This window comes from Pholcus phalangioides, unplaced genomic scaffold (assembly GCF_987345545.1).
Source record: "Pholcus phalangioides strain wild (caught in Gottingen) unplaced genomic scaffold, Ppha-v1.0 ptg000030l_1, whole genome shotgun sequence".
Lineage (NCBI taxonomy): Eukaryota > Metazoa > Arthropoda > Arachnida > Araneae > Pholcidae > Pholcus > Pholcus phalangioides.
In genome coordinates this window covers 6,172,637-6,191,291 of record NW_028301620.1, presented here as the reverse complement: position 1 = coordinate 6,191,291, position 18,655 = coordinate 6,172,637, and the positions used below count along the sequence as shown (strand labels likewise).

The window sequence follows — 18,655 nt, the reverse complement described above, 5'->3', positions numbered from 1 at the left end:
TGCCAGTCATGGCAAAATTATAACTTAATTATAGCATTGCACGACTCCATAATTCACGGAAGCATCACAAAAAAAAAAAATGCAGTAATTGAACAAATAACTACGACTTACTCAAAAAATTTTAAATATGTTGTCCTCCGCGTGTTCTGACTATGAGGTTGAAAGCACAAAAATTCTTGTTCAACAATGGAATCGGAGTATGCCATGGTCATAATGTGGATGTGCTTGCAATTCAGCTTTATTAAACCAAACGCGCCCCCTTTCCCCCGTTCATATTCCTGAGGAATGAGGAACTTCTAACATATAGGGAATGTGCTGGAGATTGCAATTCACCAAAGTTTGCAATCTGACCACTGTTTATAACATTTTGAGGTACCCCCACAGCCAGAAGTTGCAAGGGTTAAGGTGCATCCTGTCAAAATAAGTCTTCAGCAGCTGCTTTGCTGGTATTGCAATGTGCATCTTGATAGAAGTTCTATCCACACACTGATGCTGTGGATGTGCCGAAATAATGTGGTTGCACAAAATAGATTATACTGCTGGCCAAGTACAGCATCATCTACTTGCACATTTAGCACTTTTTTCCTTTGCGAAAGAAACGTCCACTGCTTCAGGAGTATCCATGCAAATTTTCAAGTCATTCCGATCAGTACTTATTGTATAGTTTTGGAGAATCAAAATTCAAATTATAATCTCCCTGTATATAGCTGATTATTTTTCATAAATCTGTTACTATTATTCAGTAGAACCTTGATTAACTGGGCTTAACAGTGTGTGTGTGAAAGTATAAAAAAAACAACTATTGAATATTAAGACTGGGAGATATACAGTAGGAGATGCGCTACTTCTTATGGGAAAGAAAATGTATGTGAGGTAATGTAACAACTAGTTCACTAGTGTTTGTCCTTTAAGGACAGCTGGTGTCTTTATTGGATTATAGGACCACCTGCCCCTAGCATGATGGTGTCACTACTGTAGCTGCTTCTTTGTGAAGGGAAAAAGAAACCATGTGAGATAATACACCACTACATTTAGATGTGTGATGCAATCCTTATTCATGAATTTGCTTAAGATAGAGAGAGCGTCAGAATGTAGCCAAAGGTTAGAAAATGTTGTAGGAATGAGAAATTTTGGCTTTTATATATAACTTTAAATGACTAAGATACTTCATATGAAAAATATATATATATTCTGGCCACTTTTATGAGACTTTTTGAAAAAAACCACTTATAAAATCTTATGTCATTTAAAGATATACCATCAGAATGTACCCCAAGGATATAAAATGTGGTAAAAATGAAACATTTTGGCTAACAATGAACAAATGTGATATTTTTCAAGGAAAAAAAAATGATATTTAGGCAACTTTTATCTGATTTTTTGAAAAAAACCGAAGTGGTTTTTTTAAAAAAACCAGTTGGTTAAAACCAAGGTTTAAACCATGGTTTAAACCAAACAACACTGGTACAAACATTTGAAGACATTGAAGGTTTTGTTGGGGAGATATCTATGTTTAGCCTATACTTAGAATGGCCAAGAGCAGTCATTTTGATTGCTATATGTAAACTGTATGTTTTCTCCTTATGATGAGCATTGATGTATACTTTTGGTTTTAGGTTTATTCCCTATCATTCCTTGATGTTGCACACAACACAACATATATTCATGAGTAACATACCAATGAGAAAAAATAAATAAAATATAATGAAATTTGTTGCATCATATGTTACTGGGCAATCTGAAGAGTCTATTGACAGGGACAGTATGTATCCACAATCAAAACCCTATATCTTATTGAGCTATAGTCTCTGTTATGAAATTTGAGGACCTTTTATCGTTCACGTGGCAAGGTATTTTTGTTTCGGTTTGACATTTCATAACTCTTCATGCCACCATCTACTTTGAAGTCTTCCTACGAAAAGTAATAGTGTGCCATCCATAGTGTGCAGAAATGGTTCTTAGAAAAGGATGTATTAGAACAAAATAGTTTAATTTTATCAGTGCTGAATGATATTTCGGACAATAAATCGGAGGCTGTGGAGACATAAGATGCAAACTGTTACAAAAATTATCATGATTTTCTGATGTATCTACCTGAACGAGAAAGTAGTGATTTCAGAAGTGACTGGTCTAAATCAAATAATACTGACTAAAAAGAAAGACAAAGATGTATGTTTTTTTAATTGTATATTTTTCATAAGTTAATTTGTAGTCTGAAATTTTAATAGCACCCTAGTTTTTCTTCAATAATGCAAATTTACAGTGGTAAAATAGTATATGTTATCCATAGCGAGAGCGAACAACTAAATAAAGTGAATAAAAAAGACAGTGATATACAAATAAAAATATGTACATCATCAAAATGGAACAATGTATGATGTGAGGTAAATGCAATGTTTATCTTTTTTCTTCATGGTAAATCTTGTCCACAGTTGCCCTCTAATTTTTCATATTTATAGTTGGAAAGTCATTTTATGGACACCCTGTATGCTTAAGAAAATGAAAATTTCTTCAAAATTAACAAATTAACCATGTGGGATAATGCTTATTATTTTTTATTATAAAAATTCAGTGTTATCAAATATATTGGACTAAAAAGAAGCAGCAGTCAAAATGACTGCCAGTGGCCTTTTTAGGTATATCATATAGTCCGGCCCTTCTAGTATTAAGAGGACACTGCTTTTAGCTTACAAAATTTTAACATGTTTTTGCTCGCTGTGGCATTTATTCCAATAACTACTGTAAAATAAAGAGGAACTTTTCAGTAAGAGATTATGTATGTTTATTTTACAGTAGGTTTAGTAGCTTGTGGTGTTATGTAATTGTTATTATGATGCTTATATAACATAACCCTTCATATATAAATACAACATATCTTTCGACTTTTTGAGTCAGGTCTCTTATTAAGTCCTAGTTCTTAAATATTTTGTTTCAGTTCAGCTATATTTACTAAAAAATAATAATATAAAAAAAAAGTTTAAAAATAAAAACTTTTATTTTCTTGTTTTAGGTCTACAAATGGTCTACTGCAGCTGATTGACAATGTGATGACAGCCACTGATTTGATTCTCCGAATGAACTGTGAACTCAATGTTTTACCTTTGGCTCTACAAATTACAAACATTGCTGGCTGCATAATGGTAATTAGATCTTTTTATAAGAATGTTGAACTTTGATTGATGTCTTAAACTATAGATTCCTGAAAATCATTCAAATTTCAATTGTAACATAATCAGCTATAAGTATTGTTACGATCTATAGATGATAGATGTTGCGATTTGTTCGATGACTCTTAGAAATATCGAAATCGGTTGATACCGGTTTGGCAGAAATACATATGATTGGCGAAGAACTGGTGGGGACAATCTAGAAGGTCCCGCCCCTTCAAACATTGATTCAGCAGCCCCTTGGGTGCTGAATCAATGGCGCCGCCAACTTGGAAACTGTAAAACTAGAAATTTGTGGAATGTTCTTTCTCTCGAAGTTTCGACCGGAGCTATAAATATGAGGCGATCGCAAGAGAGAGCCAGATTCCTGAATAGAAAGAGACTGGATGAAAAGTCAGTTGTGATTTAACTTTGCGAAAAAGTTGTTAGCTTTCAGATTAGCTAGCAAAATACGTGTAAATTGCTGTTCTGTAAATAAATTTGTGTTAGTCCGTCAAACCGCTTCTTCTTTTGCAATCTCGAAGTCTTGTGGAAAATTATCTGGAACAATTTGGTGTCAAAGGTGGGATATGATAGATACTTGGTGGGGCATGTCCTTGCAGCAATCTACGCCCCGGAAGATGACCTCTTTTTCGTTTAATGGCTCAGAGCTTCGGGAGGTGTCCCTTTTCTTGGGAACTGTAATCCCAAGATCTTCGTAGGTGGCCTTCCTCATGGTGTAACGTTACCAATTGGGCCCCCGTGGAAATCGTCCTTTATTCTAGTCATTGTTTATATATTTTGTCTCCGGGATCGACCGGTAGGATCGTGTCCGCCAATTGGTCTCCAATTTGTTATGTTTGGTTGCCAGATTCAATATTATAATGTTTACAATATTTCCTTTTCTCATGAAATGATGTAAATCAGATACAAGCTAATACCGCACCTTCGGTGTTGTGATTGGTTCTTCAGTGAGGCATTGTGGGAATGCTCCTATATAAAAGCCAGCTAGAGATGTGCTGACTTGCTTCCTTACGACCTCTTCTTCTTCCTCTCGACTTCCTTACCTACGACTTATGACCGACTTAACGATTTGATCAGCAAGGCGTCACGCCCTGTCATGGTGTGAGCTAGATCGTCTCATAAATACAATGAAGTTACAATAGTAGAAGTGTGCCTTGGCACTTATCCCGTCTCATCACACGTAAGGTTTCAACGTCGTCGTGATCCAGTGATCGGTTAGTGGCCAGACCGGCCACCCGTGGACTTTCATCTCCAGTTCCATGTGTAGTGGCTGAGCTTTCATCTCAACGTGTGTGTTTACACCAAAATCGTCTGAAGCTGGTGCCGACGAATCTTTGGCTGTGTGGCAGACACCTGAGAGTATCTACCGGACGATGTGATAACACGTGAAAACCTGGACACGGCGGTGAGATCGATTCATATTTTTGTTTCATTGTGACAATGAGAGAAAAGCTTGTGATAAAATGTTGATTAATAGTTTAACATATAAAAGGCCTGTGATAATTGTGATTACGCTGATTAATGGTTTAACAATATAATTGAATAAATGTTATAGTTCTATCTAGACTTTGTCTATTCCATTGTTGTCATCCACTCAATGTTTACTGGGGGAAAGAATATTAAAGAACCGGGAGGTAACGATCAAGAACGTTACAATGGCACCTCCAGTAGACCAAGGGCTTGTCTCTCCGATTTTCCGGTCGTTCCTTGCACTCTTCAGGAGTTCTTTCAACTCTCTGATAATGTCTGGCGTAGCGTCCTCTGCAACAGCGCCTCGGACCATTCATCTCGGAGCTTGATGGGCTGCTTCAAACTTCATGGCGTAGACAAGGGCACTTTTTACGATCTTGTACTTGCCCAGACGCAGCACCTGCTGGATGTCTGGGTCCTTGACGGGATCGATGAAGGCTTGTAGGGTCAATCCGTTCCTGATGTCCGGCGGGCAATTGAGATATGCCAGCTGCGAGAGTCTTTCGATGTCCATGGCCAGTTCTTGTAATGTCTCTCCCACTTTCTGCTCACGGGTCTTCAGTTGCAGCCTGTGGAAGTCCTTGAGGTAATTTTCTCTGAACCTCAGGTCGAGTGCGTTTGTGAGAGCTCCATAGTTGGATCGGTCCTCGGCGGCGAGCGACTGAAGAACTTCGGCAGCTTCACCTCGGAGAGTGGCGGCTAGGTGGAAGGCATTGAGTACACAGTCCCATCTGTACGCTGAGGTGATAATCTCGAATTGGGTCCTGTAGATCGACCACGATGTCCTCCCGTCATACGTCGAGGGCTTGTTGTTAGGCCGACTGAGAGAGAGAGAGAGAAAGATAGAGAGACATCAGCTTTGGCTGGCAGGACCTGGTGAGCGTCCGTGGAGAATGTAGGTTCTTGAATTCTCTTTTCTAGCCCTTATATCTTCTTCGAGAGCTTCTTGTTGACCACAATCACCAATCACGCTATCCGTGACAGAGTTCATTTCCTGGGTGAGTTCTTTTTTCACAGTGTCGACCATTCCGTCTACTCTAATTTCAACGCCGGCAATGTCTTCCTCCACACTGGGGATCGCAGAGGTGATGTCTTGCTTAACGGCGGCGACATCATCCTTGACTTCAGCAATGGAGTTGGTGACATCCTCCTTGACTTCAGCGATAGAGGTGTTAACAGAGGCAATGGAGGTGGTGGCATCATTTTTTATGGCTGAGCTCGTTGACTGGATCTTTTCTTTGATGCATGATTTCATGTCCCATCACAGACATCAGTTGATTCAGCTGTTCACGCGTCTCATTCATGTCCATTCTCCTTGTTTTCATGCAAATCTTGAGTTATCCCACTTCTGACACCAAATTGTTCCAGATAATTTTCCACAAGACTTTGAGGTTGCAAAACAAGAAGCGGTTCAACAGACAAACACAGATTTATTTACAGAACAGCAATTTACATGTATTTGCAAGCTAATCAGAGCTAACAACTTTCTCGCAAAGTTTAAACACAACTGACTTTTCATCCAGTCTCCCTCTATTCGAGCCTCCATCTTGTGAGCGCCACACTATTTATAACCCTGGTAGAAACTTCGAGAAAAAGAATGTTCTTCAAAATTCTATTTTACAGTTTCCAAGTTGGCTTCGCTACTGTACAGGGATGTTGAACCAATTCTGAGAGAGGCAATGTTACAAACTATAAATGATAGATGGCACAATTCTTTATCGCAATCTTCTGTTGGCAACAAGAGTTGTTACCGGTTTCGGTTTGGCGGAAACACCTGCTATTGGCGGAGAACTGGTGGGGACATTCTAGAAAGTCCCGCCCCTCCAGACAGTGATTCAACACCCCTGTACGGTAGCGCCTCCAACTTGGAAACTGTAAAATAGAATTTTGTAGAACATTCTTTTTCTCGAAGTTTCCACCAAGGTTATAAATAGTGTGGTGCTCACAAGATGGCAGGCTCGAATAGAGGGAGACTGGATGAAAACTCAGTTGTGTTTAAACTTTGCGAGAAAGTTGTTAGCTCTCTGATTAGCTTGCAAATACGTGTAAATTGCTGTTCTGTAAATGAATCTGTGTTTGTCCGTCGAACCGCTTCTTGTTTTGCAACCTCGAAGTCTTGAGGAAAATTATCCGGAACAATATTATGCATCACATTTCTCCAAGGGCACATCACTGTTATGTCACATATTATTATGTTGAATTACATCGCTATTGTAATCTACTCTCACGTATAGATAAATTAATGTTTTCCTGCTACCGCAGGAGGATGTGGATACGGATAACCCCGTCTAGGGGTTAGCGCACCAACCTCTCGATGGGTATAAAAAAACAAGCCTGCCGTTCGGAATCAGCGATAAATTGTAGGTCCCAGTCTAATTAGCCCTCATGGGCAGAAAATGACTGTGGTGCGACAAAAATGATCAAATTAATGTTTTCCCATGAATTTGACTGTATCTGTTTAATGCATATAAAATGTTTTTTGTTAGTTTTGTTTCTATATTGTTATACGGATGTTTTTCAATAACCCAAAGAATTTTAAGAAGACCATAAAAATTACCAAGGTCTCCTGAGTCCAGACCTGCCAACTCTCATGATTTTTCACCCTTCCTCCCACTCTCCGGAATTTGGAAATTTCCCCTGTTAGCAGAAAAATTACGAGCGTTAACTGAATGTACGTCATTTTCAGCATATGCTTTGGGAGATTAAGAATGAACTAAAGTTGCCAACAGACTGTGAAAATTGTGCAGCAAATAAGGGATGGGCAGTTTTTTCTGTTATGAAACTAGTTCATCCATAAAAGTAGTGCTAGTCTGACAACTTACTCATTCCATAAGTTTTGGCGTACAAGCAATAGTCATGCTCATCTGGCAACGGCATTAAGGTCTGTGATACACATGCTACTTTAGAGCATATGAAACCAATGAGATTATTGATAACATTTGAGCAAATGTTACCAATAATATCATTGGTTTCATATGCTCTAAAGTGGCATGCTTTCGTGCTACTTAGTGGCATGTGTATCACAGCCCTAAAAGCTGATTTCTTTTTTTTCACGAGCCATGTTTGAAAACTAGTTCACCGGTTGATGCAAATTTCTAGCTCACCACAGCACTAGATTCAGGGTTATATGTGGACTTCCCCGCCCCCTTTCATTGCAGTTCTTTCACTCCGTCATAATCGTTCACATTATCCTCAGCCATGCTTCCAAATTTGTTTTGGTTTGGGTTTGCCCGCCCCCGAGAATCATTGGATTTTTTTGGATCCCAAAAGTTGGCACGTATGCAAGTCAGTATCATTTTATGACATGATTCATCCATTTATTATATTTACCCGTACATACAAGATACACTAGTGACAAATTTATCAGAAGCACAGCTGACTTTTACAAATTTTCTTAGTCTTAACAGTTTTGATTAGGGAGTTTTATATGATTAAAATCATGAAGCCTCTTTATAAAAACATTAATAATAACAATTGTTATTGCAATATTCTTTTTATAATACAGTGTGTCCCTGATTTTATTGTGGATTGATGAGAACTGATCCTGCCTTGGATACCCAAAAACTCAGATATAATATTAGATTTTAAGGTTGAATAAAATAAAAACATAAATAGTGGAAATCAAGTTTGCACAAATATTAACTACTGAATCATATTAATATGGTGCTAAGTTACATTGAGTAAAGTGCTATAAATATAATTAAAATTTGTAAAACATTTTAGAAACTACTGTGCGTACTTTGAAATAGTCCTTAAATTCCTTCTAAACATCCCTCAACATAATACAGTACGCCAAGTTTTCAGTATACATTGCTATTGTAGTTGATGTTTGTTTTGTGTATTTGTCTTTACTGTTTTGCATAAAAAAACCCACTTTTTTAAAAACAGAAACATGAAAATTGCCCTAGATAGCCTGGAACTTAGTTAATCAAGCTCTTACTAATTGACATGAATGTCGCTCTCCACTTGTTAATACAAGATATACGGAAGACTGGATGTTGTGAAGATATTTATTATTTCAGATGTTTATTTTTTAAGGAAGGAAAAAACTCATCTCTGCCTCTACCAGGAGTCGAACCCGGGTCCCTCGATTGCCGGACGAGTGCTCTGACCACTAAGCTACAGAGGAGATAGAGATTTTCCTTCGCTAGAGCGTATATATATAAATATCTTCACAACATCCAGTCTTCCGTATATCTTGTCTTACTAATTATTATTATTATTACTAATTATTATACTAACAATACTAATATTTTTTTCATCAGCAATTGTGAAAAATGTTGCAGAAAAATTCCTTCATATGCGTGGCAAAATTTTTTTCAAACAAACATATAACTGCACATTGAGATAAATTTGAATATGTATCATGGTAACTATATCTATTGATATAGCCCATATGGTTTTGGTATACTTACATTATGTACCAATGAAAGATGTGTTTTGCTAAAGTAAATTTTTAACTTATAAAATGAATCTTTCCAAACAGTTTTTTTTTTAAATCTTATTATTACACGACCCAATTTTTACTTCTCATAATCTTAACAAAAACTAAGCCCCCCCCCTCTTTTCCATTTATTTATTTGAAGTTTTATTGTGGTTATATCACTATAAAGGTGGTGTAAAAAATTGTGTGAAACATTTATTTGATTACAAATAATAATTTCAATTTTATTGCTAGTCTCGAACATTGCTTGGTGGACGATCTGAACGAAATGAGTACCTTCTTCTTCATGCCTTTCATGAGAAAAATTATATTTATCCTCCCAAAGTTCGTAACAAGAAGTCGTCAAAGGTAATTTAAAGTTTCTTAATTTCAGTTTCATCAGTTAATACGCTCATTTCAAATGAATAAATTAATTCAGTTTTTACTTTGATTTTTTTTTCATTTAAATAATTACATTTCAAGGTCCGAAGCATTGAGGATGAGGAGAATGCTGCAGAAATCAAACCTGGTCGTCGCAAACCTGCTTACGAAGGAGGCCTTGTGCTTGAACCCAAGAAAGGTTAATGGCTATGTGCTTTGTTTTTCATTGAACCACTATGTGCATATTTATGAAATTGTGATCTAACATACATTTTCATTTCATTTCTGTAGGGTTTTATGATAAATTCATATTGCTCATGGATTTCAACAGTTTGTATCCATCCATCATTCAGGAATACAACATATGCTTTACAACTTTAGATCGAACAGCTAACATAGATAATAAATTAGAGGTATGTTGTTATCTGAATATTTTCCATAAAATAATTATTTTCCCCTCTCAGTTTCCTGAAAGTATTTTCAGATTATAAGTTTACATTAACTCTCCAATGTGCGTGGTTTAGCTAATATGCTATAATCTATTGATAAAAGATTATTCTACTTTGTCGTCATCATCTGAAAAACATTCACAAATTTCAATAATTTTCTTTTACCATGCATTGATACCGTTACCTGAAAGTATTTTCAGATTATAAGTTTACATTAACTCTCCAATGTGCGTGGTTTAGCTAATATGCTATAATCTATTGATAAAATATTATTCTACTTTGTCGTCATCATCTGAAAAACATTCACAAATTTCAATAATTTTCTTCTTTTACCATGCATTGATACCGTTTGAAAAAAAAGTGAATAATCATGGTAAAAAGATGGTTAAACAATAAATTTTAGTGGAACAACATATTTTTAGGTTAAAATAAAAATTCATGCATCAGAGAGATGAACTTAAATCATATTTTACAGTTAAATTATATGTTTTTTCTTTGTAGGGAGATCTGCAAGCTGTTCTTCCAGAGCCAGGCCTGAATCCCGGTGTATTACCTACAGAGATTAGAAAATTAGTTGAGAGTAGAAAACATGTCAAAGCTCTGATGAAGGCTCCAGATGTACAAAAAGATAGATATATACAGGTTGTGTACTATCATACAAAATTCATTTTTCTGTGTGTAGATATTTTTGGAACACTTTTAAGATTTCTTAAGTGATCAAACTTTAACCCTTTCAGGAACTAATATTTTCATCAGTTTATTCTGAAAAAACTGAATTATGTTGGAACTATTGACATTAAAAACAGCTTCTGGAACCTATTTGGTATCCTTCAGACCAGTGTTTCTCAACCTGTAATCTGGGAGCACTTTGTAGGTAGTCTGTGGGTACCCTTTCATTTATATTAAATAAAAAAGTTGTGAATATAATGTCAAATTGTAATTTAATTACTTCAATTTTTATGGCATGTAAATTATAAAAAATTTCAGATTTTATTTAGGGAAGGCAGTCAATTTACATTCGCTGCAAGGGGTCCACGACATCAAAAGGTCGGGAAACACTGCTTCAGACAATGATTGCTTGAAACATAATAGTAAATCATGACTTGATTATTATAATAAGAATTGTATCTATCATTTTATGAAGGCCTGCATGCAATTTTGAGAGGTTAAATAATATTGTTCTTGAATGATTGTCAATCAACACTTGTAAAACATTATAAGACAAAATTTCAAATTTTATTTGGCTAATGAAAATAAGTTTGCATAATTGGATGTAAACTTTATTTCGGTTGAAATTTATAGTAATGGAAAAGAATGCTCACCATTTTTGAATTATTTCGACGTCCATATGAAATGTAGCCATTTGTTTCTTAAAGCATATATGAAACTGAGTTGACAAATTCGTGTTGGAGATAAATGTTTAATGTTATAAAAAAATTCTTTAACTAATTTTCAAAATTCATTTTTTTCCTTTTAGTATGATATTCGTCAGAGAGCTCTGAAATTGACTGCTAATAGCATGTATGGATGTTTGGGCTTTACTCATTCCAGATTTTATGCAAAAATGCTTGCAGCTCTCATCACTCGCAAAGGCAGAGAAGTAAAAACTTTTTTTAATCAATTTTTTTTCTATTTTATTATTTTAGTCCATATTGCTATTTGTTTATTAACTTTCTTAAATATGTAATCAAATGCATTAGAACCTAAGTTAATTGCATCGTTTCAGCTATATTTATAACTGTTTGACTTGATAAAACAGAGCATGTCTTTTTTTTTGCATTGCGTGTTTTTATAATTAACAAATTTTCTTCTTTTTGCTTTGGTCAGATCCTATTACAAACAAAAGGACTTGTTGAAAAGGTATTAGAAATTTTGAGTGTATTTAAATTTTTAAAGTATTTTTAAGTACTGATTAAAAAATATATAAGTGCTGTTTTTATGTAGCATTCGTTCGACGTTTTAAATTAATTGTTAGGTTTTTTTGCATTACTATGAAAAAGATGGGATTTGAAGTCATATATGGTGATACTGACTCGATAATGATCAACACTAATCAGACAGAATTCGAAAGTGTTAATCAAATGGGAAATAAGGTAGCTATATACCGCTGTTATTTTTAAGAATAATTAATTAGATGCATGGTTATACTAAGATTTATATTTTATTTTCATTCATATCTAATAATAAACAAATATTCACAAAAAATAATTTTTTTACAGATAAAATCTGAAATCAACAAGCTTTATCGTCTTTTGGAGATAGACATTGATGGTGTATACAAACCAATGCTGCTATTGAAGAAAAAAAAGTATGCTGCTCTTGCAGTGACTCCGACTTCCAATGGGCAATACATCACTAAAGAAGAAATGAAAGGTTTGGATATAGTCAGAAGAGATTGGTCTAAGCTGGCAAAAAATGCTGGAGAGTGAGTCACTGAAAATGGCTTAATGATTTCATTCTGTCGTATTATGTAAAATTTTGTGTGGTTTGAAATATATAACGTGCATTAAGCGAATTACAAATTTCAACCACAAATTTTTTAACCACAAAGCTTTTTGTGGTTATAATTTCTAAAATAGTTTTGTCTTTGGATAGATAAAAACAAAAAAAATGTGTGTGTTATGTTTGTTTCCAAAAATTTTGTTCTTCCAAAAGTAGATGTTTATATTTATTTCTAAAATGTGTAATTATACAGGGTGGTAACTATCGATAGCTCAATAATTACACGTGATTCCTTGTGAAAAACAAATATAGAAAAGGGTTTTTCCATTTTAGGAATGGGACAAATATTAAGGGAGTTTTGACATTTTTTTAACGTTAATATTAAAGTTTGGAAATTTTGTGACTTAATTTTTCTAATGGTCAGTTACACTTACCACTGAACGAAAGTAAATTTCTCCACCAGCAGTGGGTTGCCACGTCTTGAAAATGAACTGAAATATTCAATCCTATTAGAAGCCAAGTTTGGCCTTTTTCTTTCATGATTGGCTCTTTTTCTCCTCATGTACGTGTGATATTATAACTTTGTTATTGCGTGTGGCATATGTGTAAGCTTTGTCCACTATATTGGCAAATCTATCATCAGATTTGTAAAGTGTTAGCCAAATGAGATCTATTTGAATTTTTTTTAAACCAAACTCAACACTTATTTGCCAAAATGTGGTAATTTGCTCTTCTTCACTGTCGAGAAGACTTTGGAGGGGAGGTGTATACAGTGCATAGTGTTTATTGCGCTGTCATTGCAATTAAATCACATGTTGGTCAATAAAACAGTAATATTTTTTGAGCAATTTTAAAATCACATTCTAAGAAGGTGTGCAGGAGAGGACACGACACTTATATTAGCATACATAAGAGGACGACCGAGAAGAACGTGGACAACAGTATCGTTTGTTAAAAAGACAAGCTCAAGATTGAGTGATATGGAGAGCCATGATTGCCAACCTTCGAATCAGAAATAACACCTTATGATGATGATTAATTATAAAATTTCACTAAAACTTTTATGTGCAAAAGCTTCAATGAAGAATGTAAAAATGGTAGCTTGACAAAAGTGACTGGTGTAAACAGTAAAGTCATAACGATTCAGAGTCAGAAACTTTTAATCAAACTAATTATTCGATGAATTGGCATATTCAAAATAATTAGTGATTTCTCAGATTTTCTCAATTGATTATTCATCGAGTTACATTTTCATACCAAATTCTAGATGTTGCAATAAAGATTTTGAATTTCCTTGTGACTGCAATTGATTTTTATCTTGCTGAAATGTTAATACATTTCTTTATACCTTTTTACAAGAAATATTTTGATACAACTTCAAAATTTATTCCAGCCTGCATGATTCACACAGAACTTGCTCATTTTTTCAGATAAAGTTTTTTTTGGGGTGTATTTATAAGGCCCCCCCCCCCCCTCTTAGATGGACTTCGGGCTCTCACCGCTCTAGGCAAGAGCTGCTAATTTTTCAGCTGCTGTGAGATGTTCTTATATTTTGTTTCTTAATTTTCTTTCCGAAAAATTATACCCCATTTTTCTTGCCTTCAATTTTCAAAATGAAAGTCATTTATCTCGTTACTGTTTATCCTTCTAAATATGATTTTGAGTATTGTGTCATACAGACACACTCATATGTGTACACTCTCATACACACACTTAACATAAATGAGATGCCGTAAAAATTGTAAACTATTATTGCTAGACTTCATCATGACAATTTGTAACTGTGATCGATTTCATTCAACAATCGTATTGTGTTAATCAAGCTAATTTTGTTGCAAAATCACAATCAAAAGCTGTGGTGCAACATGTAAATTTTCCAAAAGTTGTGAATTGGAAGTGGAAAAAAAAAATCTCGTCTCAAACTTGTTTGTGATACTTTATTCATTTAAGGAGTGATACTTTATTCATTTAAGGAGTGATACTTTATTCATTTAAGGAGTGTCACAATCCATCAAGTCAATTTTTCAAACATGATTTTAAGAAGATATTTCGTTCAATTAAAATTCAAATTCAAAATTTTTTTGTCAATAGGATTAATTTTTTTTTCATAATAAAATGGAAAGTTAATGAACAATAGTGTAAACATGAACAAGAAAAAACACTTTGAATGCAATTTTCTCAAATTGCAGTTTTTGAGGCCATCCCCCGTAAGATTAAAAAAAACTATTCCTAAAAAATTCTGAAATTTTGTAGGAATATTTATGCGACTACATGTGTTAGTAAAATTAACCTCAAACTTTGGTATCTGATCATTCGTTAGAATTGTATGAATTTTCAAAAAATGGATAAATTGCAAAAATCTAAATTTAACATTAAAAAAAAAAATACTTCCCATGGGTTGATTTCCATAAATCTGAGGTTTATTTTAATAATACATGGCAATTAAACATTTCTGCAAAATTTCAGAATTTTTGGGGAGTAGTTTTTTTAATCTTGCGGATGAACTCAAAAACTGCAATCTGAGGAAATTGTAATAATTAACACCCGCGTAAAAATTTTGAAAAGTGCCTTTACACACACACAAGAAAAGAAAACTGGTTTGCTTTCTTGATTTATCTTAGGGTTAATACAATATTAGCACCTTCAAAAATGCCAAGTTATACGTTTGGTATACGTTCAGTGAATTTGGCAGGATTATGAAGTGATGTAATCAATTTTCAAAGTCTTATAACTCCTTAACCCTTCAAGCGTTTTTTAAAATTTTCCTGATCTGCATTATAACTGCCACATTGGAAATAAAAACGTGTTAAGAACCCAAGATGTTTCAGGGTGACCGAAATAAAGCAGATCGAGTTTGATGAGATATCTTGGGATTGCTGCTGTAAGGGTTAATTATAGTTCAAATCAAAAAACTGAAAACACTTTTCTATATTAGTTTTTCACAAGGAACCATGTGTGTAATTATTGGGTGGTCAATAGTTACCATCCTGCATATGTAGTCAAATTTCCATAAGTTGAGAGTGCAGCAGCTGATGAAAAACTTTGAGTTATCATTAGTTCAGCTTATCTTAGATTTTGATTTGGGAGAAGTAAAAAATGATTTTTTTATAATAACAGAGTGCCATTTATGGATATCATATTAGTAAAAAATGTCGAACTATATATATATACTAGTCATGAAATTGACAAGGATGAATTATTCTAATGTGTAAGTATTTAATGAGAATATTGGAAAAACCAAACACACACACATAGACACACGTCTTATGAGCATAAATATTTGTATAAATTAAACTAATGAATAAAGAGAAAGCAAGATTATATTCCTTAAAAAAAACTTCAGTAATTTTTGATTTCCTCTTGTTTCATTCATGTTCGAAGAGAGTCTGACACGAATGTCCCAGTGTCTTTAACATTGTTGATACAGTATTCATATTTTTTTTAACTTTTAACATTTTCTTGAGATTTTGATTTTTTTTCAATTCCATTGATAATTTATTTTAACATTCAAATCTGGTTTCAAATTTAGTTTCTTTTCTCAATTACCTATTAGCACAACCTCCCATCAAACATTTGATTGTACAACAGTTTCTGATTTCCTTTGTAACATCAACCGTCTCCTCTGTCAAACCTCACCACCACATTTCCTTGTATATGTCTCGGCCAAGCAATATTGTATAAATAAATAAAGCTTTCAACTTTCACTTCGGAATTTTTAAAAAAAGCTACGGACAATCACAATTTGTACTGGCATTTAAACATTGAATTCACTTGCAACTGAGCGAAAGCAGAATGGAAATTTTGACAAGACCAGACATGCAACAAATGATTTGCAAGCACGGATGTTCATCATGTTCAACCAAGTTCATCGTCATTGGTCAGTTTATCAAAAAATAAAAAAAAAATATAAATAAATAAAACAAAACAACAGAGTAGAAGGGAAAGGGAGAGAAAGAAGTTCCTTTTTTTTATTATTTATGTAGGCTACACACCTTCGATTCCTCACTAGGAGAAGAAATGCAATTTTTTAAAAATTCATCTCGTATCTAATAAGTTTGACTTAAAGGATGAAAACTGCAAGTAAAGGAAGAACTTTGACACTAAAATAATATTGAAGGTTCTGGATAGGGGCGAAAACTTTGACTTAAACAGATATTTAAATTATTGAGAATTGTCTTATATACACAAGTGATCCGTATTTCCTAAGAACGATTAGCGGAGATGATGAATTATACTTTAATTTTAAAATATGATACACTAATCATATAAGTTCCCTTCACCAAGAATTTTTTTATTTTGCTTTAGAATTGTGAATCCAAATACATTGAAAAATAGGCTAGTAAGTTGCTCATTTGTTAGTAGGTTTAACTTGTAGACAAAGAACATTTTAATAATTTATCTGCCAAAAAGACTGAAACCATTTGGCTTATTTCTTCGGTTTTGAATAAATGCTGCTGCTGTTTACAGTGGTTATAAAAGAAGGAATTTTCTTCACAGTTTCAACATGGTTTGTTAAGCTTCATCAAGAGTTATTTGAAACAGAGTAATTTCAGCTATGACATGGTCGTGCAATAGGAAATGAACTTGCATTTGGTTCTTATGCTGATGTATATTATATAATTAATTATATAATAATTATATTTATATTTATATATTATATAATTAATTATATAATATAATATACATCAGTATAAGAACCAAATGCAAGTTCATTTCCTATTGCATGACCATGTCGTAGATGAAATTAGCTTATATAATTAATTATATAATATATGTAGGCTCTTCACAGAGAAAAACACACAGCCTCTATTTTCTAAACATTTATTACACGCCCAAAAACATACAAGGCAATCACACACAGATATAACAAAAAACGCTGCCTTTCCTGCCGACTTCTCCTGGCAAACTCCCTGTTGCCAAAACTAATCTTTACATTACCACTTATTCACTTGCATGCTGCAGTGCCATCTACCGACAACAACAAAAAAAACTAAAAATAAAAATCCTACATATACTATTAATACAGTATATATGCTTTAAACAAATAAAAGTTTTGAAGTCACAAAAATAGTAATTTGTATTGCATAATGTAAAATTTTAACTTAGCTTTTTTATGCGGCCTGACAACCAAGTAGCTAATGTTTTAACCTCTTGTTCAACAAATCTGTGTTCCAACAAAGAACCACTTTCTGGTATTGAATAGGCACACATTAATAAGGACAGCTCACAGCAGCACCTATGACAATGGTTGGTGGTGTCCCAAGGAGCTGCTGCGCACACTTTGAGAACTACTGGTCTAAACAACACCTATGCGTGTGTGTATAAAATGACACTGTGATATAGCAAAAATTATCAAATAAATTTGGCTTAAGACGTTTTCTTATTGTAATTTATGCAGTTTTACTTTGATTTTTTAATCTATTTTTCATCCTAAAACTATTTAATTTTCATACAGATTTACAATCAAACAAATTTTGTCAACCAAGTCAAAAGAAGACATACTAGAAGAAATTCATTCACACCTTATTACTTTGGGGGAGACAGTACGATCTGGATCTAGACCTCTTTCAGATTTTGTCATCATGAAGGTACTATAATATGGTTGTTTGGTTTAAACCATGTGTTTTTTCTTCTTCTAAAAATCAACTAAAACTGGCCTAAATATAATTTTTCCTTGAAAAATATTATATTGGTTTATTATTAGCCAAAATTTTTCATTTTTACCACAGTTTATATTCTTGGGGTACATTCTGATGGTATATCTTTAAATGGCATAAGATGGTATAAGTGGTTTTTTCAAAAAGTCTCATAAAAGTGGCCTGAATATATATATATTCGGCCTGAAGTTATATATACAGAAGCCAAAATTTCTCACCACATTTTCTAACCTTTGGCTACATTTTGGTGCTCTATCTTAAGCAAATTCATGAATAAGGATTGCATCACACATCTAAATGTAGTGGTGTATCATCTCACAGGGTTTCTTTTTCCCTTCACAAGTAAGCAGCAACAGTAGTTTGATTGTTATTTTTCTGTTTGACAATTTAACTGTGTGGAAAATTTAATTTTAACTTTTTAGTCTAATTATTATTTTTTCAAATTAAGGAAAAAAACATTTAAAACATTAGTTAAGGAATCATTTTCCTTGTCAGTTACTGCACATAATTTATCAAGAAGTCGTATCAGTTGTATTATTGAACACTTAATTGTTAGACTATTGCATCAATCACTCAAAGATGATTGAGTATTTTAAGGGTTGAAGATTTTTTGAAAATCAGTCATTGAAGTAAATTTTTTAGTAATTAAAACATTATTTAGGA

The 18,655-nt window shown here is 33.7% G+C and overlaps 1 protein-coding gene across 1 annotated transcript in view; it reads left to right on the top strand.

Annotated features, from left to right (window-relative positions):
* Positions 1-18,655, top strand: part of PolA1 (DNA polymerase alpha catalytic subunit) — an 89,032-nt gene that overhangs the window by 41,563 nt on the left and 28,814 nt on the right. Inside the window, exons 20-29 of the mRNA XM_089252676.1 lie at positions 3,011-3,140; positions 9,319-9,432; positions 9,547-9,643; positions 9,736-9,857; positions 10,395-10,535; positions 11,371-11,493; positions 11,721-11,753; positions 11,894-11,986; positions 12,113-12,318; positions 17,791-17,923. Coding sequence (XP_089108802.1) covers positions 3,011-3,140; positions 9,319-9,432; positions 9,547-9,643; positions 9,736-9,857; positions 10,395-10,535; positions 11,371-11,493; positions 11,721-11,753; positions 11,894-11,986; positions 12,113-12,318; positions 17,791-17,923 — 1,192 coding nt within the window. The remainder of the gene's footprint in view (positions 1-3,010; positions 3,141-9,318; positions 9,433-9,546; positions 9,644-9,735; positions 9,858-10,394; positions 10,536-11,370; positions 11,494-11,720; positions 11,754-11,893; positions 11,987-12,112; positions 12,319-17,790; positions 17,924-18,655) is intronic.